Source organism: Sus scrofa, chromosome 1 (genome assembly GCF_000003025.6).
Source record: "Sus scrofa isolate TJ Tabasco breed Duroc chromosome 1, Sscrofa11.1, whole genome shotgun sequence".
Lineage (NCBI taxonomy): Eukaryota > Metazoa > Chordata > Mammalia > Artiodactyla > Suidae > Sus > Sus scrofa.
Genome location: NC_010443.5, coordinates 234348330 through 234374487, shown reverse-complemented (window position 1 = coordinate 234374487; position 26158 = coordinate 234348330). Strand labels below are relative to the sequence as shown.

The 26158-nt window shown below is 44.6% G+C and overlaps 2 protein-coding genes across 7 annotated transcripts in view; one reads left to right on the top strand and one right to left on the bottom strand.

Annotated features, from left to right (window-relative positions):
* The window catches only part of SPATA31D1 (SPATA31 subfamily D member 1), a 194394-nt gene extending 190872 nt beyond the window's left edge, over positions 1–3522 (bottom strand). The window contains exon 1 of the mRNA XM_005660180.3: positions 3404–3522. The gene's annotated coding sequence lies outside the window, so the exon portion shown is untranslated. The remainder of the gene's footprint in view (positions 1–3403) is intronic.
* Positions 3833–26158, top strand: part of LOC100524475 (transducin-like enhancer protein 1) — a 92488-nt gene continuing 70162 nt past the window's right edge. For 2 of the 6 annotated variants that reach the window (XM_005660179.3, XM_013993633.2), the window contains exons 1-4: positions 3872–5194; positions 5959–6059; positions 7513–7576; positions 7689–7733. In XM_005660179.3, coding sequence (XP_005660236.1) covers positions 5171–5194; positions 5959–6059; positions 7513–7576; positions 7689–7733 — 234 coding nt within the window. In that variant the 5' untranslated portion in view covers positions 3872–5170. Of the gene's footprint in view, positions 5195–5958; positions 6060–6127; positions 6503–7512; positions 7577–7688; positions 7734–26158 lie in introns of those variants that run through there. The other 4 variants (XM_021065298.1, XM_013993634.2, XM_003480540.4 and 1 more) reach the window with 3 other exon arrangements.

The window sequence follows — 26158 nt, the reverse complement described above, 5'->3', positions numbered from 1 at the left end:
GAGCGTGGAGGTTTTCCAAAAGCCCTAATTAGCAACTCACAGCAAACATTTCTTTGCATTAGCTAATGATCCGGCTACACTTGTAAGCAAACAGAACCAACATATCTAATCAATGCTGAAAAACCAACCAAATGCCTATTAAACATCTGGATGTAATTTTCTAGTTACAACAAAATGAAAACATATGCAGGTTTCTTTGATCTGCGTCTTAACAAAGAAATTGTTGATAAAAAAGCATACTGGTCAGTCAACGTGTCATTTTCATAAAGTCTGCTCGTTTCTCTTCACATGCTCCCAGTTTAATTTAGTTGGTTTCCTGCAATCTCTAATTTTACCATATTGTGTGAAACCGCAAGAGAGTCTTTGGATGTGATTTTATTTGAGGTTTTACTGCTGCATGGATCTGCTACTGATTTTTTTTTCTTTCTCTGTCCTCCCCCAACCCCCACCCCATGCCATCCTGCCCTTTTCTTTGGTAAAGTGGTGAGGGAAGAAAGCAACGCTGGGAAGATTCCTCTGGATCCTTCATTCTTAAGAAAACCTCCAGTTTAAAAAAAAATTCAAATGATGAAATGTATAACTAATAGCTGAAAGGAATAGAAAATGACAAAAGGGATCTTTTAAAAAAACGTGCATTATTTCAAATAAAAAAGCAATAGATTTAAAAGATGCATAACTTCTATGACCAGCATTCATATTTTTCTCTTATACTAGCAGATACATATAGTTTTTGTCACTACTTATACTATTCGCGAGTTGAAAACTTGATAACTCAGCAACAAATGAATGGAAATATACGCATTATGTGCGTCAATGAGAAAATAAACAATCTGGCAATCTTTCTGTTTCTTTTGTAGAGGATAAAGAAGGAACTTTTTTTTCAGAGACAATTTCCTAGGGAAGCAGAGTACTTAATATTACTTCACGTAAAAACATCAACACATGAATATGTTAAAGGTAAGGAAGATTATGGTTAACAGACTTTAAATAGAAGACCAAAATTACAGATTTCATGAGTAGGACTATTTTCCTTTAAACAGGCTGTAGGCAATCTGCACATATATTATTTATTTAAAACATAAGATTAAAGCTACTTGATTGTTTAAACACCATCATTTGTAATGCAGTTTGATGAGAGTTTTGTAGTATAATTATTACAGCATGACAATCACAGAGAAAACATGACCTTGAAGAGGGGCCCAGCCTCCTCTCTCAAGGAGGATGCACTGTAAGAGAAAGAAACCATCGGAAAACCAACCATCTTCATGTACAAAATTAAAGGCCTTCCAATTTTCAAATCATTGCTCTTTCTTTTCTCCAGATACTATATCATAAGGTAATCAGAAGACCTGGAGTGTCAGACTCTAATGGAAAAGAAACACTTGTTAAAAGAGAATTTCTAATTTTTACCCATGGCAAACTAGGAAATATGGTGAGTAGACATGTTTGCTATGAACAGTTATGTTAGAGAACATTTAAAGGTAATGTGTTAGAACTGATTTTTGAAGAGGATGGGAGAGCGGAGAAAAAGAGAAGCAGCAACCCTTTTGCTCCAGTTTTAACTTCTCTATTTAAACTTAACTACCAGCTTGTGCTAGTAAATCAAAGTAAAGTGTGGATAAGCCAGGGAGAAGTCTTAGTTGCCCTAGCTGTCCCAGCATGCACAGGTCTATGTGTGGCACTTGCTATACAATCCTGGAGCTGATTATGGGATGAACCAACAATAGACTGGTAGAAGCCAGCCAATAACTAGATGATTTCAAGAGGCGCAGGCAGCCAAAGGACAAAGCTTAATTGCCGATAGCCATATAATTCAAAAATTCTTGTATATGGAGAAAACCTGTCTTGTCATCACCAAATTTAACCAAAAAAGGGGCAGCGCTTCCTTCCTATTGATTTTCCAAGTTAGAAAAATGAATAATAGGAACCACTCTCCAACCTCACTTAATGAGAACATGGCAAAGCCACAATGCTGAACTTGTTGGAGAATTACTATGACCTTATACAGACTGCCTAAAATCGCTCCTTTAATTTTTCATTTATAATTGATATTTGAGATTGATCCAATTATAGACAAATCAATATTAAACATTTTTAAGAACTCCACCATTGAAATGTATTGTCTAAAATGATTCTTTTAATATTTCCAGAAAAAGTTCTCCGTAAAAGCAAATCTCAAAATAGAACGTTATTTCTGATTAATAAATGCCTTTCCATAACTCTCTTGAAGGTAAAATAATGGGAACATTGGGGCAATTAACACCAAAAAATTCAGTACGTTCCAACCTAAGATAAATGCTTGTCAAAGATGTGTCTTTCTTATGGAAGAATTCACCACCATTTGGCTAAAACGGCATTATTCACTTACCAATCACGTGGAAATAACTCAAATAAATGCAGCAATATATAAGATTTTCTGCTATGTGGTGTATTTGCTATGTGGTGTATTTAGAAAAACAGATCCAAACTGGAGATTTATACATTTTGCCTTGTCTATTTAAATTTTTGGAATCCCTTTTAAGTCAAGTTCCACCTCATAAGAATTTTAGCCAGGTCATTTATCCAAAGCTTCCCAATCAATGCCTTACACAGCTCAGCCGGCCAGAGGGGCGGGGGTGGGGGTACCATCCGAACTATGGAGGTGGGGTGGGCAGGACAGGTTTTTCAGGTCTAGATGCTGTTTATCCCACACACTCTCTCTCTTTGTTTCTACTAATTGGAAACAGACTCGTGGTCATGTTGCTGAGAAGCCCCTAGAAGTCTGAGCAGCTCTCTATCTCCCAACACAGCGAAATCTGGACTTTTAACAGAAGAACCGAAATTTCGCGCCGCGGGCAAAATATCGCATCTGAGACTACGACGCGCGTGCCTTACCCTGGGTTCCTTCCCGCCAAATCAAGGCAGCCCGATCTTTTTGCAAGGTGGTTTGAAATTTTCTAATAAAAACCAACTCCTACCACCTTGGGTGCAAAGGGGGCGTGGGCATTAAAAGCCTAGTCTTAGGCGGCTGCTGTATGTACGCCAGCCAATGAGTTGCTCATGTACGCATTTTCCACCAAGTGCACAGTCCACTTCTCCTGCATCCGCCAAAAGGCAGCTCGAGGAAAAACAATCCTCAGAGAAATTTTTGAATGTGACCTCACTTTCAATAGTAGCATCAAACAGGGGACAAGCACCGAAAGATTCCTTTGGCTCGAACTACCAAAAAGCACCCCTTCTCCCTCATAAGAACCTACGGGGTTAGTCTCTGAGTTTCACTGAGATCTAAAGATTTTCATTAAAGGGAAAAGTGACAAGTGGGCAGCATTTTTGCAAATTCGAGCCCCCAGCTTCGACCGCTGCACGTTGGCCTGTCCCTCCCGCTTGCGCGCTCCCGCGCGTTCCCTTGCTTGCCCCACGTTACTTTGACTGACAGCCCGGCCCCGCCGCTCTCCTTCTCTCCGACCTTCCCATCCCCGGTGCCAATCTTCGCGTCTCGCCGCTTTCCATTGGCTGGTTTCGGCGTCCCGCGGCTCCTTCAGGAACAGTTCCTCGCCGAGCCCGGGAGGACGCGGCTGGCGGAGGGGAGGTGGGGGTGGATGGGAGGAGAGACGGGGGAGACGGCGGAGAGGGAAGCAAGCGGGGCGGGAGAGAAAGGAGGGAGAAGGGGAGACAGCCCGTCCGGTGCCGCGCTGCCATAGGCTCTGGGGAGGTGTCGCGTCACCACCCCACGTTGGGTCTGGCGCATGCGATTGGCTGACACGGGCCTTCCCGCTCCCCCCTCTCCACTCGCCGGGCCCACGTACCCCGCCAGCTCCTCGCTCTCGCCCCCGCCCGCGCAGGGCTGGGCGGGGCCGGCGCTGGTTAGCTCCGGAGTGTGAAACCGCGTGTTAATGTAACCGGCGCGAGAGGCGCGGGCGGCGGCGGCGGCGGCGGCGGTGGCGGCGGCGGCTGCAGGAGCAGCAGCAGCGGCGGCGGGCACCCTCTGCCCCGCGTCCCTGAGGCAGCCGACTGCGCTACCCCCACCCTCGCACGGCCGGGCGGCTCCCTCGCCACCAGCCCGGACCTTCGCTGGCCCTTGGCGATTACTCCGGACTCGCCCACGGAGTTTGCCTGCTGGGGAAGGAGGCCAAGCGTCGGAGCGCACTCTTGCGCTTTTCCCTACCATCGAGTGGATGTCGTTCCCCGGGTCGTGAGAGAACTTTGGAGCGGGCTGGAGCGCCCTTTGCGGAGAGGTAGACGAAGAGAAGGAAAGAAAGAGGGCTGACGGAGAGGATCGGAAGAAGGGGTCCGGAGTGGCCGGGCGGGCCGTGTGCGGCGAGTGTGCACGGGCCGTGTTGCTCGGATGCGCCCAGGGGTCGAGGAGCAGCGGAAGGCTGCGGGACTACTCTCCGCCGAGTAGTCCCGTCGGGCCAAGAGGGTTTGTACAACCGCGGAAAACAGCAAGAGCGGCCCGCACGGGGCGTGCCGAGACGCCTCCCGGCGCGCCCTCCACACTTTGCCCACCTCGTCGTCATCCCGCGCTCCTCCGCTCGGGTTAAGCCTGCGGAGCGCCGGACACGGAGCCTCCCCCGGGGCCCGGACCTCGCCCCTCGCCGCCTCCAGGGACCCTGCGAGCGCCCGGTCTTGGGCGCCTCCCGGACCTGCAGGGGTCGGCTGTGAACGTCGTCACATTTGTTTTGTGGGGTTAGCGGGGGCGCTTGCCACCTGCACCTCCCCGGCTGCTGGCGCCGCGGGGAAAACCCGGCTAGGAGGCGGACCGGGAGAAGAACGGTGGAGAGCAACCCGCCTGGATTTGTTTGCCCGGGACGGGTGCGGCACACGCGGATCGCTGAGGGGAGCGCAGCGAGTCACCGCGCCCCCACCTCCTCGTCCCGGCGGCCCAGGCTCGCGATTTGGAGTGCGGCCCCGGGCGCCGGCGGCGCCCCGCAGGTTCTAGGTGCAGCGGGGCCCGGGGTGCCCTGTGATGTGGCCCTGAAGGTGGGAGCCCGCACCGGCGGGAACAGGAGCTGCTGGGCGCCGAGTGGCCTCTGCGCCCAGCGGAGCGCGCCTGCGTGCGTGGCCAGCGCGCCCCCCGCACTTCCCGCTACTGCCCGGCTTCTCAGCTTAATTTTCCTCGGCGGGATTAAAGTTGGAAATTGAGCGGAGAATTGAGTTGCCCGGGAACGGAGCCGCGGCCGCCGCCAGAGCGATGTTCCCACAGAGCCGGCACCCGGTGAGGCGCGGCTGGCTGGCTGAGTGGGGGACAGGGGGTGAGGGGTGGTAGGCGCTCTTGCTGTGTGGTAAGGAGATGGGTGGGTGCTGCATTCTGGCCGAACCCCTGGCTTGGGAGGTCGAGGGCCCTCCTCTCCTGGGTTGGGGAGTGGGCTGAAACTCTAAATTTCCCCGTTTGCTCTGTGCCCCCTCCTACTTGAGGTCTAGACTGGGCGGGTGGGGGCGCCCGGAGAGACTGGGGTTTCTTTCCAGCAGACACATCCTCCCCCTTCCCAGAGGCGAGTAGGGCGCCCCCACCTTTGTTTCTCGTCTTGCCTATTTACATGTCAATGCGGCCCCCTTTCCAGCAATGCTGGAGGTGGCCCCGGCGGCTCTGGGAACGGGAAGAGTTGTTTCTCTTCTCTGGTCCCTGGGGTCATTATCGCCCCCGTGAAGGAGGGGCCGGCGGCGACAGCGACAGTCTGGCCCAGTTCTCGGCCGCCCGCCAGGGAGCCCCTATCCCTTCAACCAGGTGACCCTTTCGCACTTAACGCGATTCGTCCTGGAGGCTAGAAGAGGCTCCAAGCCATTTTAGAAGCATCGGATCTGGGGAGGTCCACCTTCCCCCTGCCCATAGTGAAGGGCAAACTCGAGTCCGTAGCTCCGGTTTCTTCCACTTCTAACTTCATTTTTTGTTTATGTCCCACCCACTCTTTCGTCCTCTGACTTACTTCTTTATCCCTCCGCCCGCATCCCCGGTCCCTCGGTCCCCCTGGTCGTCTCTAGACGCCGCACCAGGCTGCAGGCCAGCCCTTCAAGTTCACTATCCCGGAGTCCCTGGACCGGATTAAAGAGGAGTTTCAGTTCCTGCAGGCTCAGTATCACAGGTGCGTGTCCGTCCGTGCCCGGTGAGTGGTCGCCCCGGCAGCGCCCTGCCCCTGGTCGCCCATCCCAGTGTCGGCGGTGGCTGTACTTAGTACTTGCGTCCAGGCGGTGGCGTGTGGAGTCGCAGTTAAGACCTGTCATTCACATTACCCACTTTCCTGGCTGTTCCTGGGCCGCCTCTTCTCTTGTCTCCTCCTCCTCCCATTGTTTCCCTTTTGCCCGTTTGCTGCTGTTCCAGGGAGCCTTTTTTCGTGTATTTAGGAGTTGCATGAGAACTGTCAATATTTGCACTTCATTTATTTATTTTGCAACAGGCTGAGCTGAAATCTTGGTTCAATCGATGCCCCAGCTCTGGAGTGCAGGTTCAGGGAGGCAGAGCCGGTGTTGAAATCGCTGTTTGCCATACTAGAATTGGGTTCTTTGAGACAAAGTCCGTTATGGAAAGGTAGCTGCTTTTAGCTGTTCCTATCATTAGTGAGGGTGTGGATATGTGTAGGGTAAAGCTCACCTGCTTTGGCCTCATTGTGGGTTGCATTGGGTAGCACAAGGGATTTGAGTCCCATTTATGTCCATCTCAGCTTTAGTCTCTTTATCTAATGAAGAGACCTGCTTCAGAAAATTTATAAATGAAAACTATTTGTGAGGCACTCTGTCCATAGTGGACTTTGCAGAAATGTTAGTTTCTTCCTTTGTTTCTATGAAGTCTTAGGTGATTAGAGCTAAGAAATGACTGTGTAATGACAGGTTTTATGTTTGCTGTGCTTGAGCAAAAGCACACAGATACTTGGGTGTGAATTTTCTTATTTTGTCAGGGGCTTTCTGATTATTGACATTTTGTCTACTTGAAGATAATAATCTCTAGAGCTTGACGCATACCTGCCCACACCATGTTTATCAGGTAGGGAGGACTTCATCCCACTTAATTGCGTAGTTACGTGGCCTATTTGGTCAGGGAGTTAAAAACAAAGGTTTTAAAAGGAAACAACAATTGTAGAAGTAACTTTGCAGGTACAGTTTTCAAACTTTGAGACTTTTTGAGTTGGCACAGATAGTACAGCCTGTGCCTTCAACTGGAGGTTGTACAAAGGCTAGGTTTTGGTGGAATCCAGGGCAGCAAACTTTGATTCCGGGAAGGAAATAGGAGTGAACTGATGACCACGAGGAGAAATCAGTCTTCTGTGTAGATCTGAGGTTTTGACAGATTTTTTTCATTCTTGGCGTCAGACCAGGTCTGCACCTAGAAGAAAAAGAATAGTTGCTTAGTGGATACCCTGAACTGTTTACTGGATTCATTTTCCCTATTAAATGCAAGGACAAAGCTTTTGGGTGTTTACCTAGATAGTTTATGGCTTTTCCAAATTGGTCTGTGTTTTTACTTGAAGTGCAAATATGTGAGGCAGATGTTAAAACAAGTGACATAATGTTTACATTAAGTTGCCTGTTTTGTTTTTGTAGCCTTAAATTGGAATGTGAGAAACTGGCAAGTGAAAAGACAGAAATGCAGAGGCACTACGTGATGGTAGGTATCAAAAATTAAGCTTTTTCCTTTGCATGTAATATTAACAAATATGTGTTCTGAGCATTGCAAAACACGAGTTAATGAAATGCTTGGTTCTTTTTCCTTTTTACAGTATTATGAAATGTCATATGGATTAAACATAGAAATGCATAAACAGGTAAGCTTTAGTTAAATCTCAAGTTGAAATGATAAATAAGTCATGATTTTATAGTACTGGCTTTGACTTCAGCAGTGGGGGGATTTGTATGCCGCTATTCAGCCTTGGTTTCCCTTCCTGCGAATTGGTGGTGGTATTCTGCAGCAGGAGTTGCTTCTTAATAGTTGTAGAATGTTTAAGTTACTAGATGAGAGGTGCTTTGGAAGTGTAAACTAGCCTGTTTATAGGCACATAGGAATTGAGGCTCTGCTTGACTTTTCTGTGTGGATACACTGTTCTCTTGAAAGATTTCGGTATCCTGTAGAGTTCTGAAGTTCAGAATAACTAATGTTTTTGTGCTGATTTGGAAAGAAGTGTAGACCTGTAGGGGAAAGAAAGGTCTTCCGGAGTTTCTTTATTCAGGTTATGCAGGTAAATGATTTACCTGGGGGTTCTCTCTATGCTTTGGGGCTACAAAAAGCGACACTCAGGATTAGTGGCTTATTAGCAAACATCATTTTGAAAAATGTCTCAGTTGATACAGGTTTAGAGGGGAAAAAAGCATCCTTTTATGACCACAGCATATGTTGGGAGTCTCTCCAGTCCTGGTGGTTTTAAAAGCATGAAAAGATTAGTGACTGGAAAGCTCGAGCTATGACTATGAGTTTGCAAGTTCCCATAAAATTCACACTTATGGCTACTATAATGGTGTATAAAAAGAGTATTGAGCTGGAACAAGGCACTAAGGACCTCATAAGAGAAGAAAAGCTAAATGATTGCTCAGCCCAAAGGACCCTCGATTGAGTAGTCATTGTCTGCCAAAGAAAGCATTAATGGCAGGGTGTAAGTATTCTGGAGATATGCTGACATTCACTTTTTCATCAAGACTCCGGTACAATAAGTCTTTTAGAAATCGATTGCCTCTTAAAAAATTATCATCAGATGAAGTTGCACAGTTGGACACATTTCAAAGTGCAACAATACAATTCTTACTTGATGTATATGTGCTATTTCATCTCAAACCCTTGTTTCATTAAATTAAAGAGCATGGCTGACCGGCTGGGGCACAGTGGAGAAATTGATTAGTTCAGCCTTCAGATCTTCCTCATATTCAAAGACTTTCATTAAGCAAGTGTGTTTCAGAGTTGAATTCTGCTTTTGTAACTCTGGGCTCTTTGATTTTTAATTCATCATAGATTTTGTAATGTTATCGTGTACATTAGATCTGTTCTCAGATATATGTTTGGAAGAAGATAGTTATGTTCGGGACCTTTCATTAACGGTATAATTGGGTCTTTAAAAGTGCTGATTTTATTCTGATTTGCAAAGTTGGTAGCCTAGTTTATGTTGGGTTTGTGCTTTTGTTTCTGAGAGCTTAAAGGGCTAGTGCCTGATTGAGGCAATTGTAACTTGTTGATAGTAATTGAGCTAGAAGATCTGTGGTCATTTAAAAGAATTATGCAAATAAAATTGGTTGAAGAGTTCTGACCTGCCACTTCTTAAAAAGTTACCCTAAAGGCACTTATTTTTCTTTTTTTGCTAACACATATTCTGGAAGCATAAGAGGAGATTGAGTTTTCTCTTACACTCACAAGCTCAAAGGGTTTAATAACCTCACGACGCCATACAAGGGAGCCCCACCTCTGTGATGTTGTGGGCTGGTGCTGGATTTATTGGGGTAACTACGGAGAGGTGTGAAATTCTTCTGGGTTCCTGTAGGTTACTTGGTGGAGTGACCTCTTCTTTATCGCACAGGAAGAAGGAAGAAGGGGTGAGGAGGGTCAGGAACCCCATGGTGTGAAAATAGTTTTCTAATGAGTTTCTGTACTCCACTGGGCATTTGTGGGTATATATTGTCTGTCCATGAGCCACTGTGCATTAATAATATGCTGTGTATAATTGGCTCAGTAATTTGAAAAATGTGAAAAGCTGAGAGACGTAGGGTTCTTCGTAGTAGAATATTAAGCCCCCTGAAATTTAGTTTATATTGTAAATGCTGACAGACCCTTAACTAGAGTGGTGTGCAGAGCGGTGCTGTAATTCAGTTTAAAGTGGCCTTACATTTGAAAAACATCCTTCTGAATGTCACACATTAATAATAAGTTCTGAGGAGGCATTTGGTGCAGCTAGTAATCATAATTCTTATTAAAACTGGTGACGTCTGGCCCCCAGGGTGTAGCCAGGCTCAAATTGATGCTTTTTGCCGCCTGATCACCAGCATGGCCTAAGTGCTCATTATATTGTAGAGAGGGCCTTTGCAGCTCTCATTAGATTTGACAGGAATTCTCTCTAGGGGGAAACTGGGCATTAGTGAGACTCCTGACAGGCTGAAATTAGTCCTGCTTTATGGCTTATAACCAAATGCTAGCAAGGCATCATCAGGGGACACAAAAAATTGTCATTTCTGACAACATCTTTGTTACTGCAAAAAAAAAAAAAAAAAAAAAAAAAAGCAGTGATGGGGAAACTTTAATGTTGTTAAGATTTGTCTCTAATGTGACGACCCGCTCTACTCCCCACCTTTCAGCGGCTTTGTCGGAGTGAGTTTGAGAGATTTCAGTGTCAAATCTCACCACTGACTTTTCCGGCTGGAAGTTTTAAAGTGGAAGTGCGTCCACATCAAGAATGGTATAATTGTGGTTTCCTTACTTGGTTTGGTGCCCACAGTCCGTGTTTATGTTGTGTCAACACTTCCTGATAAGCCTTCCTCTTACTTTCTCTGCTCCCATTTGTGGCTGGTTACCCAAAAGTCAACGAAATCAGGATGGTAATGGATGTTGAAATCTTTCATTATAGGATGGAGACAATTTTTTTTTCTTCGAATCTTTTTTAGAATCCTGTCTGTCCTCCTCTTTCTAGGTAGGTCTTGTGAACTCTTGATTTCTCTGTACAGAGAACAGAGACTTGTATTGAAAGACAGCAATTCTGATACCACATTACCTACATGAAAATAGCAGGTTCATGTGAGTCTAATTTTTGAGGCCTGTGCCTAGTGTGCTTGTCAGTGTGATATTTAAAGTTTTTGTTTCTGTCACATGGTGTGGTGCACCTCGTTTGATATTTTGGGGAACAAGCTGCACTGTAAATACATATGTAAGCCTTATTTATCTCACTTGTATACCTTTTCAGCGTGCTGATAAGGCCATGACGTAAGTTGTCGTCGGTGGCATGAATTTGTACAGCACTTAACAGTTGACAAAAGCGATTTGCCTCATCCTGTGGAGTAGATGGGCTAGGTGTTTTGCTTTGGGCACGTGCTCAGAATCTGGGACTTGTCAGGGCCAAGCATCTATTGAAGCTTGAAGCTGGATCACCTGGTCCCCAGTCCAGAGCTTTTTCCCTGACTCTACCCACCCTGCTGTCATTGGAAAATAAGGCCAGTGGTGGATTCACCGTTGGACCTGTGCTTAGCAGACCCAAGTCTGCCTCAGTGACTTCCCTCCTGTTCTTGTTCTTTGTCTAGTTTGACCAGCTTCACCACCTGCAAGGTGCATGTTCTAAGAATTAGGAAAATCAGCAGTACTGATTGGTCTGTGGGACCAGCCATGGGTAGACAGTTGTAACCAACCAAGCTATACTCTCTGCAGGTTAAAATATGCCTAGGAATCAAAGACAATCTGAAATGTGTTGTCAGGACTCCTGGTTGAGACTCAGCAATGCAGTAAGTTTGATCAGTTACTTTGTTTCTCCGTGCTGTATTAGAGCAGAGAGTTACTGCTTACTGCTCTCTAGAGCAGTGGAGAATTTAAAAATAAATGAAAGGACTAGCTCTGGAAGGAAAGTATTCTGCAATCCTGATTGTAGGGTGGGGAAGGAGAGGAGAAAGAAAAAAGTAGATGAGAGCTGAACCTTTCCAAACTCTGTGTGATATTTCAGCGAGCACCCTGTCTCAGACCATATAAATTCTGCAGTGAAACTGCTTTCACAGTTTTGATGTGTGCTTTAAAAGTTTATCTTTAGAGAAATAAATTGTTGTTTAGTAGTGTTTAAAAGTGTTAAGGTGGAACTGTTAGGAATTCACCTGTGGGTTAGTTCCTTAGATTTGACTTCCTAGTTGTCTGTTTTACCTTTCTTCCTGTTTTTAACCATGTGTGTTTTAAGTCAGCATCTCAGAATGGCAACTGACCAGCTGGAGTATAGGCACTTAGCTTTAAGCTCCACCTTGTAATACAAAGAAAGTAGCTGTCATCAAGGTTGGAGTAGCCCCCCACTTTATTTCATTAGCCAGGCCTGTCCTTTACAAGTAGGAGTTGAGAGATAAAGCTCTCTGTGTGTTTAGAGCCTAGATTCCAAGATGCAAGATTAGCCTCTGTTTTTCATTGACAAGCAGGGAGGATGCCTCACTCCTTAACCAGCACCCTCCTGACCCCTTTCATAGCTAGATTAGTTGTGGGTTTCCATCCTGGGCCTTGACTAGGGTGAATTGAATAAAGCACTTATCTTGGGCACGGAATTTAAGGGAGGTGTCAAAAAACTTGCCACTCAAAATATACAGTTTTTTTTTTCTTGGCCACTCCCACGGCATGTGGAAGTTCCCAGGCCGGGAACCAAACCCTTGACACAGCAGCAGCCTAGCCCACTATGGTGACAACGCCAGACCCTTAACCAGCTGCATCACAAAAGAATGCCAATAAAGAGTAATTTTAAAATTCAAAATTAGGAGTTCCCATTGTGCAGCAGAAATGAATCAGTTGTATCGGTGAGGATTCGGGTTCGATCCCTGGCCTCCAACAGTGGGTAGGGGATCCAGTGTTGCCATGGGCTGTGGTGTAGGTCGAAGATTCACCTTGGATCCTGAGTTGTTGTGGCTTAGGCTGGCAGCTACAGCTCTGATTCAACCCCTAGCCTGGGGACCTCCGTGTGCCTTGGGTGTGGCCCTAAAAAGCAAAAAAAAAAAAAAGCAAAACATCAAAATTAAATCCCCCAAATCCACATGGAACAAAATATCAACATTTATGTAGTGGCAGGGTTGGGAATAGGGTTAAGGGAGACTAGAGAGACAGTGTGGGGTCGGAGAGCCTCCCTCCCTTCCCCTTTCTTCAGGGAGGGGGATGTCCCATGGGAGCTCTGGTGATCTGTAGGACCAACCTTGGGGTGAGGTGGTTGGTTGAGGTCACTTATTGAGAGACTTCGGTGAGTTGCTAACAAGTGGCCTGGCCCTGATTATGTAGTCTGTGAGGAGGGTTAGACTAGGCAGGCCCTAAAGTAGGGCCTTTCACCAGAGGGCACTCATCCCTTGGAAGGCATCCCAGCCAGGCCTTGGAACTCAGCACTTTGTGTGTGTCAGTTGCAAAGAGTGTCCAGAGGGCTTAAGATGTTCCTCCAAATAGTGTTTATTAAGAAACACAGAAAGGAAAAATCTGTTCTTCTAGCAAATATTCAAATAAGTCATTTTGTGTGTTAGTGACACTAAAGGTATATTCAGGAGTTCCTGTCGTGGCTCAGCGGTTAACGAATCCGGCTAAGAACCCTGAGGTTGCGGGTTTGATCTCTGGCCTTGCTCAGTGGGTTAAGGATTCAGTGTGGCCGTGAGCTGTGGTGTAGGTTGCTGACACGGCTCGGATCCAGAGTTGCTGTGGCTCTGGCATAGGCCAGCGGCTATGGCTCCAATTCCACCCCTAGCCTGGGAACCTCCATATGCCGAGGAAGCGGCCCAAGAAATGGCAAAAGACAGACCAAAATAAAAAATAAAAAAAATAAAGGTATATTCAGTTACTGGCTCCTGGCACCATTTTAAGTTTCCCTAGATCCGAGTCTCTACCTCTTCTATTATTAAACTTTTGTGGTCTCCAGAAGTGGGTTATATTGGAGGAAACCGAGAAACTGACTGGGCTGTCTTTAATGCTTGATTGACTCAGTGGTGTCCGTGTCCCCTGCCACCCTTCCGTTCCCGGATGCTTACTGTTGCTTCAGATTGTTAAAAACTGGAATTCTCAGAACTAGGACCTTTCATGGAAAGTGTTTGGTGTGATGGTTTTTAATTAAACTTTAGGTAGCTGTTTTAGGAGGTTGGCTTATTTGGCAAGATTAGACATTTATAGCTTCAAAATAGTGCTCATTAATGAGATCAGTGAATTCTGTAGGAAGAAATGTGCCGTAGGATTGTTCCAGGAATAATGGCTTGATGCCTGAAGTAGAGACTCTGTGTGTGTGTGTGTGTGTGTGTAGGAATGGGCTCTCAGTATAGGAGAGATTTCTAATATTTTTTTCTGAGGCATGGTTTGGTCTAAAAAATGGAAAAAAGTTACACTGCCATTTTAGCATAGATTAAGATATTCATGTATTGCCATTCCCTTGGTTAAAAAGAAAAAATGAGAGTTCCCGTCATGGCACATCAAAAACGAATCCGACTAGGAAGCATGAGGTTTCGGGTGTTCAATCCCCGGCCTCTATCAATGGCTTAAGGATCTGGTGTTGCTGTGAGCTGTGGTGTAGGTCACAGACTCAGCTTGAGTCCTGCATTGCCATGGCTGTGGTTGTGGCGTAGGCCAGCAGCTGTAGCTCTGATTTGACCCCTAGCCTGGGAACCTCCACATGCTGTGCATGCAGCCCTAAAAAAAAAGCAAAATAAATAAATTAAAACTAAAATTGAAAAAAAGAAAAATTATTTCTAAAATGATTTGCAAAACCACGATGATTATGGAATTGCTCTAGTTTATAGATCACCTGGTCACCATAACAATTTTTCTGAAACTCCAAGAGTTTGACACAAAGTTTTATCAAATACCCTGTGATTTCATTATTTTATTATTTAAAATGATTCATTTTGTATTTCATTATTTCATTATATGCAATAACTTATTTTATATTTCATTATTTTATTTTATAAAATAATTTATTTTATATTTCACTATTTTACATTTCAATTTTTAGTAATTACTGAGTTTTTAATTCTGTTTGCCTGCTTTGAGGCAGCATAAAATCATAACTGTGAAAACATTGCTTACCCCCTTCCCTTACATGTTTTCAAATTAGGTATAACCAACACTTTTTTTTTTTTTGGTTTTTCTAGTAGTATCATTGGCTACATAGCCATTCTTTGACTATAAAATTTGTTAGCCAGAAAAGGGTAGGATGAAGGGTTTTTTTAGGTATAAGGACACACTAGAAGAATTCTGTTCATTGAATTAATTTTTTTCACTTGCCAAATGGAGAAGAACTGCTTTTCAGGGTGAAAGTACTGCTCTTCAGGGTGGTGGGTGTACACAGCTGTGAACGCTGGAAGGGGTGGTGTAGTATGTCCAGTGTACTAGTAGATACTCATTAGATAGGCATTATTCACTGGATAAAGTGGAATCAGTTGTTTTTGAGAATGTAAGTAAATTTGAACTTGCATGTCCCCATCATGCAATTTGTTACATGGCTGAAATACGTGTGGCTCTAGACCAGGTTTGATATCAGCGCCATTCCTGATCTAACTAGATTATTAGTCTGCAGTGTTTTGTGCAGCTTGTCAAGAAGAAGTTTCAAAACATATCACCAGATATGTTTACTTATGAATTTATGAGTTCTATAAATGTATTACTATGCTGATAGATTGTGTACATATATAATAAATGGACTTTTTTAGTGGAGGGGTTAAATGAAAGTCCTCATGTTCTCACTGCTCCTCATAGTTTGTTTACCGCTGAGCCACGAAGGAAACTCCTAGTCTACATTTTAAACACTCTTGGAAAGCTGGCCCTGGAATGGAAGGGAGTGCATGCAGAATTCTTTAGGGGCCTGGGTCTTGTGGCCTCTTTTTTTTTTTTTTTTTTTTTTTTGTCTTTTTGCTATTTCTTGGGCCGCTCCCGCGGCATATGGAGGTTCCCAGGCTAGGGGTCTAATCGGAGCTGTAGCCACCGGCCTACGCCAGAGCCACAGCAACGCGGGATCCGAGCCGCGTCTGCGACCTACACCACAGCTCATGGCAACGCCGGATGGTTAACCCACTGAGCAAGGGCAGGGACCGAACCCGCAACCTCATGGTTCCTAGTCGGATTCGTTAACCACTGCGCCACGACGGGAACTCCGTGGCCTCTTAATTATGCCTGTTTTTTATGGTTGTGACTTCCCACTCTAGTAGTTAGTTGCCTCTTTGCCCATCACTCACAGCCTCTGTCTGTTGCTGATTACTGTCCATGCCAGTCTTTCTTGGCCACCTCCATCCTCTTCCCTCCAGGTCCTTTAATCCAGCCAAATGGACTAAAGTTCTCTTTTTTGTACCTAAAAGATGTTTTGTGTTTTTTCTGTTTACTTAAAAGTCCAGGCTTTTTTGTCAAACTTCACATGGCCTTTTTCACTATCCTTCAAGGTCTAGTTCGAGTACCAACACTGTCTGTTTACATGAAGGCCTTCCGTGTCAGCTCCAGTAGGGGGCTGTCACATGGCTTATTTTTGCTCTAAGTTTTGTAGTAATGTTTTTTCATGTGGCTTTCCCCATTTCTTCAGCAGGGTTGCAGTTTGCTTGAGGCTTGAGTTTGAGATTTGCCACTTTGCTTCCCAGTGAGTTCGAGTAGGCACTTGTTAAGTAGTGTTTAAGGTGCTCCTTAGGTAGAGTGGTGATTGTAAATGTTTGGGATCCTGAACCCATATGAAAATCAGCTGAAAGCTGCTTGGCCAAAAACCAAACATATTTTTATACCTAAGATTGCTTTGCCCAACAATTTTGGTTGTGTGTGGACATCTTAAGATCTTCCAGCAAGTCCATGGCATCCAGATTAAAAACCTAAATCTAGAGTACCAGTATGGATCCTTATGCCAAAGTTAAGAATGAAATCTATTTGATTTCACTAGGTGTTATATAGGATTATGGTTTTAATTTTATCTGATTGCTTTTGCTCTGTTGTTTTTCTTTTGGAAAAGTGATTTATCCACTGAGGCTTTTGTTTTTTGGTTTGTTTGTTTGTTTTTTGCTTTTTAGGGCCACACCTGGTGGCATGTGGAGATTCCCAGGCTAGGGGTTGAAGCGGAGCTACAGCTGCCCACCTAGCCACAACCACAGCAATGCAGGATCCGAGCTGAGTCTGCAGCCAACACTGCAGCTCATGGCAACGCCAGATCCTTAACCTGCTGGACAAGGCCAGGGATCGAACTTGCAATCTCATGGTTACTAGTCAGAATCATTTCTGCTGTGCCACAGTGAGAACTCCCACTCCTCAATGGGGAGTTTAATTTTAGCAATAGATTTGGGTTTGTAATAGAAGAGAAAGAGAGAAAAAGCAGAAGTAGCATGTTGCCGAGGCCTGGGTTTCCTTATGAATTAAGGAGGTACATGCATCACTGCCCAGGAAGCACTGCTTATCTCCTAAGGATGACCACAGCCACTAATAATGTTGTAGATAAGTTCTCCAAAGGCACTGACCTTGACTTAGTCAGTTTCTTAATAATGCTGATTATACACATTAATTATTTACTTCTAGTCTTTACAGAGTCCCTTCCCCCACAATGTATTATTATGAAGAATTTCAAATATACAGAAAAGGAGAAAGAAATGTACAGTGAACACCTTGTCTTATACCTACCTCTTTGATACCAGGAATCTGTAAAGTAACATATTGTAATATCTGCCTGTCATATATCTTGCACAGAGCTTTTGCCCTCCCCCTTCCCCAAAAGATAAAGAAATAATTCAAGCCTTTCTTTTAGCAACCCAACCCATTTTAGACTGATGCACACGAAAGGGGGAGTTTCTCCAGGGACATTTCAAGAATCCCATCCGAACAGGTGTTTTTTTTTTTTTTTTTTTTTTAATAGCATTTGCCTCCTAGACTTGCCCTTTGTGTTTTTGGTGTGGTTGTACTAAGTGATCCACCATTACATGGTGTTAGGCTGCTTGCTTTTTCAGCTGTCACCTTAAAGCAGAGGTTTAGACTTAGAAAAGCCAGATGCCCCTTCCTTCCCAAGCCCTCCTACCTTTTGGCCCTTGAAAAGGCACCTTTAAGATGCTATCCCTGTATTTGTTGGAGGAACAGCTTTAGTGTTGGTAAGGTGGAAACTGGGAAGTCTTGGTGCAAAAGGACTGCGATTTTGAGCTTTGCGTGAGTGGAAACTGTCCCAGTGGAGAATTGAAGCTGTCTCAGAGGCCGTGGGTGGTACAGGGGTGTGAAGGACCAGTAAAGAAAACCTCTTTGAGGACCTCAGCGTGCGGAGGAGGCTCTCCAAGGCCGGGGCCTCCAGAAACACAGCCTTTGTCCGAGGCGCCCTCTTGATGCCTTGAGCAAACAGCCTCGCAGAGCCCCTTACAAGTAAGGTGACCGGCCAGTGTATTGACACACACAGACACAATAGAAAACTGCATTAGGAGGTGAGCCATTGGGATTTGCAGTAAATATATTACAGAACACAAGTGACTTGCCGATACTGCTTGTTTAGCAGTTTGCAAGGGCAGTGGCAGTATGGATTTTTGAATTAGAAGGGAAGGGCTGTTCTTTCTCTGTGCAGGAACATCTAGTTGATGGCTGGGGAGAAAATTGATTTAGAGAACAAAATGCAGCCGCCTTTATTTGTGCCATTTGAAAGGCGTCTATGGATTAGTGGGTGAAAATAAAAAGGTCGCTTTCGGTTTAGGAAAGGGGGTCTTAGCATTGATCTGTATCCTGGTCTGGTATGGAGAGAATAATGGATGGGCCACCAGGAGGGAGGAAGGGTGTCCAATCCCACATCCAGCCTGCAGCTACAGGTGACTGCATGGTTTTCAGATAGTTTGTCTGTTTCAGCTCTTTGGCTTTCAAAAGTCAGCTTCTTGGATTTATTATTGTAGAGTAAGCTTATTGGGAACCTAAGAGTCAGTAGTTGTAGTCCATCCATTGAGCTCCTCGTGCCGTAGGAATTGCTGTAGAAGCTCTCTGTAAATCCTTCCAGCCTCCCTTTGTGTGGATATTAATTATTCCTCCTTGCAAAGGAAAAACCAGGCTAGAAGGTTAGGCACCTGCTGGATAGGGGTGTTATCACGATTGAGTGACTGATGTGTCCTGCTCAGGGACAGCTGTTCTTGGAAATCTGTTATCTGACTCTATCATTGATCCCTTTAAAACTGTACCCCGTTGTCGGAATTCTAGGCCATGTTTCCATCTTGTTTTTCCAAGCCCAGTTTCCTTCCTTCCTGCGTCTGAACTGTTCACTTTTCACTATTTCCTCTCAATGACAGGGTTTTTAAATTTGTTTCCTTCTAAGATCAGAAGCATTTATTTCAGCTCAAAAGGAAACTTTTTTTTTTTTTTCTTTTTTTAAGCCCCTATTGGCAGCCTCTGTTGTCTAAGGAATCTAGAGGAATTAAGATGCCTTATTTAAGCCAAACAGGAAAATGTGCCCTTGGAAGGCAACAGCCTTAAGTAGTTAATACAACCACCAGTGAGAATAGCCTTGGGTTGAGTTTTTTTGTTTAAGAGGATGGATGAACAACAAAGACCAACAAAGAGGATTTGGTTCCTTTTATTCCGAGTTTTGGCAGAATAAAGGATAGGAGATGTGTTTCCAATTTTTTTCTTTTTAATGTAATGTGGCAAATCTAACTTTGAATTTGAAGAGAGATTTTTGTTATCCTTAGGGGGGAAAAACAAAAAAGCTGTTTTTGCTGTGTTTGGTAAGAAAAAACAATCGCACACCTTGATGACCTGTGCATACATACAGGTTTCTTTGGCTATGAAAACTTGTGAAGTGGGGGCAAAGTTTGGATAGTTGGGTTGCAGTATTCTCTGTGTGCTCCATGGGCTTGAGATTTCTGTGGCCTCTCGATTCACAGCTGCTGCTTATGTGCTAATAGTTGAGGAAACAGGGGAAAAAAAAAAACCTTACAGGAGGGAAGAAAGCAGAGCCCTTTGGGATTGGATGTACAGGGTTTAGGCAGTTGACTCATTGCCAAGCACGATGCAGTAGCAACTTTTCTGTAAGTATTTGGGATGAAAGAGGGCACAGCTCTGACAAATGGTGCCAGTACCTGCTCCCACAGTTGCTTAGAAGCTCTGCCACCTGCTGACATCAGTGTGCAGAGAAGCTCCACGTTGCTGCCTCTTTGTGTTTAGCTTGGGAAGTGGTCCTGAAGTCTTCTGAGTGTCTGTAGGCGAAGCACGAGGTTCCTGACAACTCCCTCTGCCTGCCAGTTGGCCAGGGTTCTGGAGCCTTTTCCATTTGTAAGCCGGCTGGCTCTCTTACAGTGCCTGGGCCCTGAGCTCCCAAGGAGCCAAATCTCCTTGCACAGCTACTGAGAAGGTTGGAAGTGGACTCCTGAAATGTGTCCAACTTCTGTACTTTTTAGCTGACCAAAGGCCAAAATCATACCACTAACTCAAGAGTGGAACTGCTGACTTGTGAATCTTTTAAGAACTCTGTATTCCATAATTGACTACGCTGGATGCTGTGATATTCATGAATTAAGTGAAATATAAGGGGATGTCACATTTTAGCTGTGCATTTCTTCAAGGGAATAGTGATTTTTGAACTGGTTGTGAAATATGTATTCATTCTTATTTCTTACAATGAATCAGATGTGGTTTACCCATCTTAAAGAGCTGCAAACAGGTGTTGGTATGTCGTCGTCATCTTGTGTAGCCATTGGTGTGGTCATGTTAAATACCTAAAGGTCAAAGTCACAAGGTCAAATACCCCCCAAAAGCTGTGATTTTTATTTTATTATTATTTTTTTCTGATTAGCATGTGGAATTACTCTTGTCAGTTTCCCTCAAAGTAATGAAATTGCTCAAGGTTTATATGGAATGAGTAACAATTGTTGCTTCACATATTAAAATAGTATGAAAGGGAGGGGGCTTTTTGAGTAGACTTTGCACTGTGAGAGTATTGGTATTGACACCACTTACAATTTGGAGTATAGTTTGAAGACCAGATTCTACTGTGTGTTGCATCTTGGCTAATATGGCTGTAAAGAGGAGATGAATGTGGCTACTTTTCCAAGTCTATTACTCAGGAGGACTGTAAATTTGATTGGCTGTTACAATTCTAGCAGAATCATTCGATTTGAGAGCAATAGAAAGATAAGATATCCAATTACCCAAATGATTTGCAGGGTTAGCCAACGTTGTCATGGAGACACGAGTTGGAACAAATTAAATTTTAAGCAATAAAATAATCTTAAAGCCCGTCTGGGAACAAGAAAATTTGGCAGTGGCACTTACCTGAATTGAATCTTAGCTTGACACGATGTTGTTTGACATTGATATACTGTGGGGGCCTAAACTTATATAGGGCACAGCATTACCTTCAAAAAGGAGCTTGTCCTAACCGGTAAAGGGGAGTATTAGTATAAAGTCAAGATATTAACATTTGTTCCATAACCTAAATGAGGATTAGGCTCTGGCTTCCTAGGAATATTTTGTTTTTAAGGATTGAAATGCCTTAATCATGATTAAGCAGCATTAATTGGACACTTGGAAAAAAAGAGACTTGTTTCAGCAGCACGCAGTTTTTGTAATGGCTGTTCCCCTTTGTGTGTGTGTTAGCAGACGTAATAGAAATTGTGTGGATATCTTTTGGTGGGGAGTGGAGGTGTAAGCATGCATATATTTGCATGTACAAATAAGGAGATTTTTGGCACATGCCCCTGCACTGCAGATGATTCTCCATATTCGTTAAAATTTCTACTTTGCAGTACTGCTTGCAGACTGGAAAATTGCTTTCCAAACTTGAGCTGATGACCTAAAACCTGAATAAGTGTCAGACTGGGGCTTAGAAGGTTATTTCCCCTTATTAATGTATTGTTTAACTGGTTCCTGGCTTGTGCCTCGGATTTGAAAACAGCCGAGTAGCCCAGAAGGAGGGAGGCTTTTTATCCACATGTCTATTAGACAGATGGAGATGGAAATTGGTCTGAGGTCAAGCCATTTGCAGCGTTCTCACAGCCTTCGATTTTCCTCTCATCCTCACCGCAGATCATCTCAAATGATTCAGTAATGACCAAAAGTGCAACATTGACCTTTATTCCCTGGTGGATTACTGTGTTTCACAGTCCAAATGGCAGGAAGTCTATTCTGTTCTTCCAGAAGGAGCCTGGCTTTATTGAGCCAGCCCAGCCCTGTGGGAACCATGCGAATGCAGACCAGTGTAACACAATACGTGGGTTAAATTTGGTTGCTTGTGCTCTGGGAAACAAGAATTGACATGTCCTGAACCCACATAATTAATGGAAGAATATCTAGGATGCTTTCTAAAAACACACACAAGCACATAAATTGATTTGTCCACTTGTAATAACTGGTGAATGATAGGAGTGGTAACTTGTGGTGGCCCCTGGTTTATAAACGATTCTCACTTCCATGACCTAGTGTCTTTATCCCTTCTTGTTTAACGCTTCCCCAGTATATCTTAGATAGCACACTGTAACGTATCTTTTCTAAACTACAAGTTGAGGAGTTGCCACTGTGGTGCAGTGGGTTAACAATCCAACTGCAGCGGCTCAGGAGGTGTGAGTTCATTTCCCAGCCTGGCACAGTGGGTTAAAGGATCTAGTGTAGATCTTAGCTATGACTCCGATTTAGTCCCTGGCCTAGGAACTTCCCCATATGCTGCTTATGTGGCCATAAAAAAAAATAAAATAACAAGTTGATATGACTGGGCATAGGGGACTTTTCTTTAAATACTTTAGGTTATATATATTTGTGGTCAATCCATGTACCCTTGAATAAATTATCCTAACAAAGCACACTTTTTCCCTGAAAATAGCTTGATTGTTATCTTGGAGAAATGGTGATTATTTTCCTCTTGCTCAGATTTCTCTGTGTATTGTATTGTGATGTGATGATCAGGTGTGTGTGTGTGTTTAAGAAATAATTTGTATTTAAAACGATATTTCTGTTTGCCTCCACCTGCATAGCTGAGCTAATATTCTGTGACTCTTTAATGCACTAGTGAAGTCTAGGATCCTTGCACTTACCATCTTGTAAATACTTAAAAACTTTTCCAAAGAGGCATGCTTTGTAAATTTTCACCAGCCTCCCAGATTTCATTTAAATCATGATCTAAGGTGCTTTTGAGATTAAAAACTCTTTTCTTGACTTTTGACCTCACTGCACACAAGTTTTTTTTCTATCCCAGTGTCTCCCAGTCTTTGATGCCCTGCTGGCACTTGCTGGGTTCACTGTTCCTGAGGCCGAGTCTGAACTCCAGCTTACAGGAGAGCCTCCTCCCTTCACATTCATCTTCTGGCCGCTCTGGGAGTAAATTGCATTCTGGAGCTTCGCAGCTTTCTTGGCACATGATGTTGATTGAAAAGAATCCCAGGTTTCAACTGTGAATGCCAGGAACTTTGTCTTCCTTCCCAAAGGACTACCTCTCTAGCATCTTGGCCTGTGAGGAGGAAGGCCCAGAGATGGGGCTTTCCAACTATGGCTGAGTTTGGAGCTCACATAGTACACGCGCTCTCACACACACACACACACACACACATATCTTTCTAACTTGAGGCCATTCTGCTGGTATGTCACATGGCTTTGATGGCACCGGCCTCTTGATGGAGTACTGCTTTCCCTAAGAAGTTGCTTAGAAGAACAGTGGCAGCCGTCATGCATGTGTGGGGGTCATCAGCTGTAGCATGCTTTAAAATCAGGGAACCACTGTCCCATGGTCAACATTTCCTTTCCACTGTCTAGATTGGCTAAAGATCCAATCTGTTAAGGACACATTCATACCCAAACTGCTATCCGGTGATCTCCATCCACACAAGATGTAGGCAGGGGAATGATGAGAAATGCTAAAGCTGATGATAAATGGTGTGTCATAGTTGTGTGCACTGGACGTTTGCCTTGTCCTGATGGAATACAGGGTCATGGAATGTAGACCACTGGGAGTCAGTACCATCCAAAAGCAGATTACCACACAGGCCTAACCGGTTGCGATGATGAAAAAGAAAGGGTTTAAGTGTTACTGCAAGGAAGATGACATTCCACGTTTTTTGTTCTTTTTTTTTTTTTGTCTTTTTGCCATTTCTTGGGCCACTCCCGCAGCACATGGAGGTTCCCAGGCTAGGGGTCTAATCGGAGCTGTAGTTGCCAGCCTAAGCCAGAGCCACAGCAACGCGGGATCCGAGCTGCGTCTGCGACCTATACCACAGCTCACAGCAACGCCGGATCCTTAACCGGCATTGAGCAAGGGCAGGTATCGAACCCTCATGGTTCCTAGTCGGATTCATTAACCACTGTGCCACGACAGGAACTCCCATTCCACATTTTGAGTAAAGACCATACTCATAAACTGGGTTTTCAGAGGCAACTTGATTTTTGCATATTCCTGTGCAGTCTTTGACTTCACAGGCATGTATTATTTTCAGAATTGCAATTTTAGCCTTCATGCCATAGTGATGTAGCCAGCTCTTCCTCCCACCGATCCTGCTATTGTATGGTATTATCTAATTTCTCTCGTGAGCTTCCTAATGACTAAGACCTGTGAAGAGGGTGAAAGGTGTAGGCTGGCTCTCTTTCCATTCCCAGGGCAATAGGCGTTGACTTCGTGGTAGTGTTCTGTGATTCACCCTGCGGGTGTTCGTCCTGAAACCCTTCTTGGGGCGCACCAGAGTGCATTTTCCTTTGATGCTACAAAATGCTGTCTTTTTCCATCATGGGACAAGCCGAGATGATTTCCTGTGAACAGCACTTTCTGAACTCCATAACAAGGGTTTCTGAATAATGGAAATGTGCTGTTTAGGCACTGAGACAGCTGCAAAGCTTTTGTCAAGGATGCATCTTTACCAAAATGACAAATTAAAGCCCAAATGCTCTGCTTGGCAACAGTTGGGTCAAAACATTTAAGTCATTAATTAGAAGGAACTGAAGGGGGAAGAATTTACACAAATACACAGTGTTGCAGACTCAACTTCATCTTGGAAAATGCAACTGAATTCTTTAAAAAAAAGCGGGGGAGGGCAGTTCTCAAGTGGGGCCTGCCAAGCTTGTCATTTGCAAATAAATCAGAAGGCCTTCATTGCAGGAAGGGGAACCAGTGAATAGAGTTGCTTTGTCATTCTTTGATGGGCCCCACACTCAAGCCTGCTATTAAAAATGAATGCATTCAAGAGGCTCTGCATTAAGAACATAAACAATTAAGGGCACTTGAGTTGCTCTGCTGAGAGCTGCCTCGAAGATCCGAGAGCTTTCTCCGGAGACGCAGGCCCTGCAATCTGCCTCGCAAGGAGCCAGAGAATGGGAGCAATTAGTGTTGCTATCTCCGCCCCAGCAGCCTTCAGCAGGTTTTGATTTCCCTTTATTTTAACCCCTCCTTGTTTTGAGAGAAGCTGCAAAGGTGAAGGGTGAGCCGTGGAAGGAGAGAGTGGGCACCCAGTGGGAAAGGGCTAGGGTTTAGGAGGCTGCCGGAGCCCCCACATGAGGGGGAGACGGAACATAAAAGTGATCTGCCCATAATTGGCGACTTGTGTTCTGATTAATCGAGCCGCTGGGAGGGTTCTGTCAGCTGGTACTCTTTGTTTTGCTTTAATCATCGGGTTGAAGAAGGGGCAAGATTACATTGCCACAGGTGGACTCATTTAAATGAATGTTGTTTTGGGGTCTCCCACAGTAGGCAGATGGGTTCTTCCACCCCTGTTCCGTCTGTGTTCTTGCCTTGGTCTTGTTTTCTAAAAATGCATGGAGACAGGCAATCATCTCTGTCTGTGCCAAGATTTGGAGAAAGGCAGGTCTGACCTCCCCTCCTGCTTGTTTCTGACCCTAGGTGAGTTATTTTAACCTTCCGGTGTAGTCTCCAGGAGCACCTTCGCTGGTTGACACTTGGAGCCTGAATGCAAGAGGATCCGGTGTGTGCTAAGCTGGAGAAACTGCTGCCATTGCTGTTGTGGTTATCCAATGGCCACAGTTCTCAAAGTGTGGTCCCCAGCCACAAATCACCTGGGACCTTGTTAGAAATGCAGATACGGGGGGGCCGCCAGACCTCCTGGCTCAGAAACCCTGGGAGTGGGCCTAGCCCTCTGTGTTTTACCAAGCCTTTCGGTTGATCCTGTTGCACCCCTACCATTGAAAACCGCCAATAACCTCATAACCATTATAACCTTGACTTAAAGAGACCCCAAGTCCTTTTCATTTGGATTTCCCCAAAATTGTGGTTAGTCTTTTATTGACATAGTTATATGTTAAACGGAAAACTACTCTGATGCATTAGAATCTAAGATAAAAATCCTCTTTTCATGAGTGTGCTGGTGAAGCAAGGTGCTAGGATGAGAGATAGGCTGGTGACTAGCCATTGTTATGAAGGAGATCTCTAGGCCAAGGAGCTTTTCCCCCTCTTATAATGGAGTGGGGGCCGGGGGGTATTGGAAGATTATTTGCAGAGTTTCACATACATCATTTGAAGTATGCAATTTTATTAAAACATCTTGGATTTTCTTTTGGTACATCAGGTGCCATCTTCACGAAATAGAGAGATGCGTTTGTGGATGTGTTTTTGTGGATTATGCTTTCCTAATGGGCCAGATTGTCTGACGTAAGGGCCGAGGCACTAATTCTCTTTGCCTG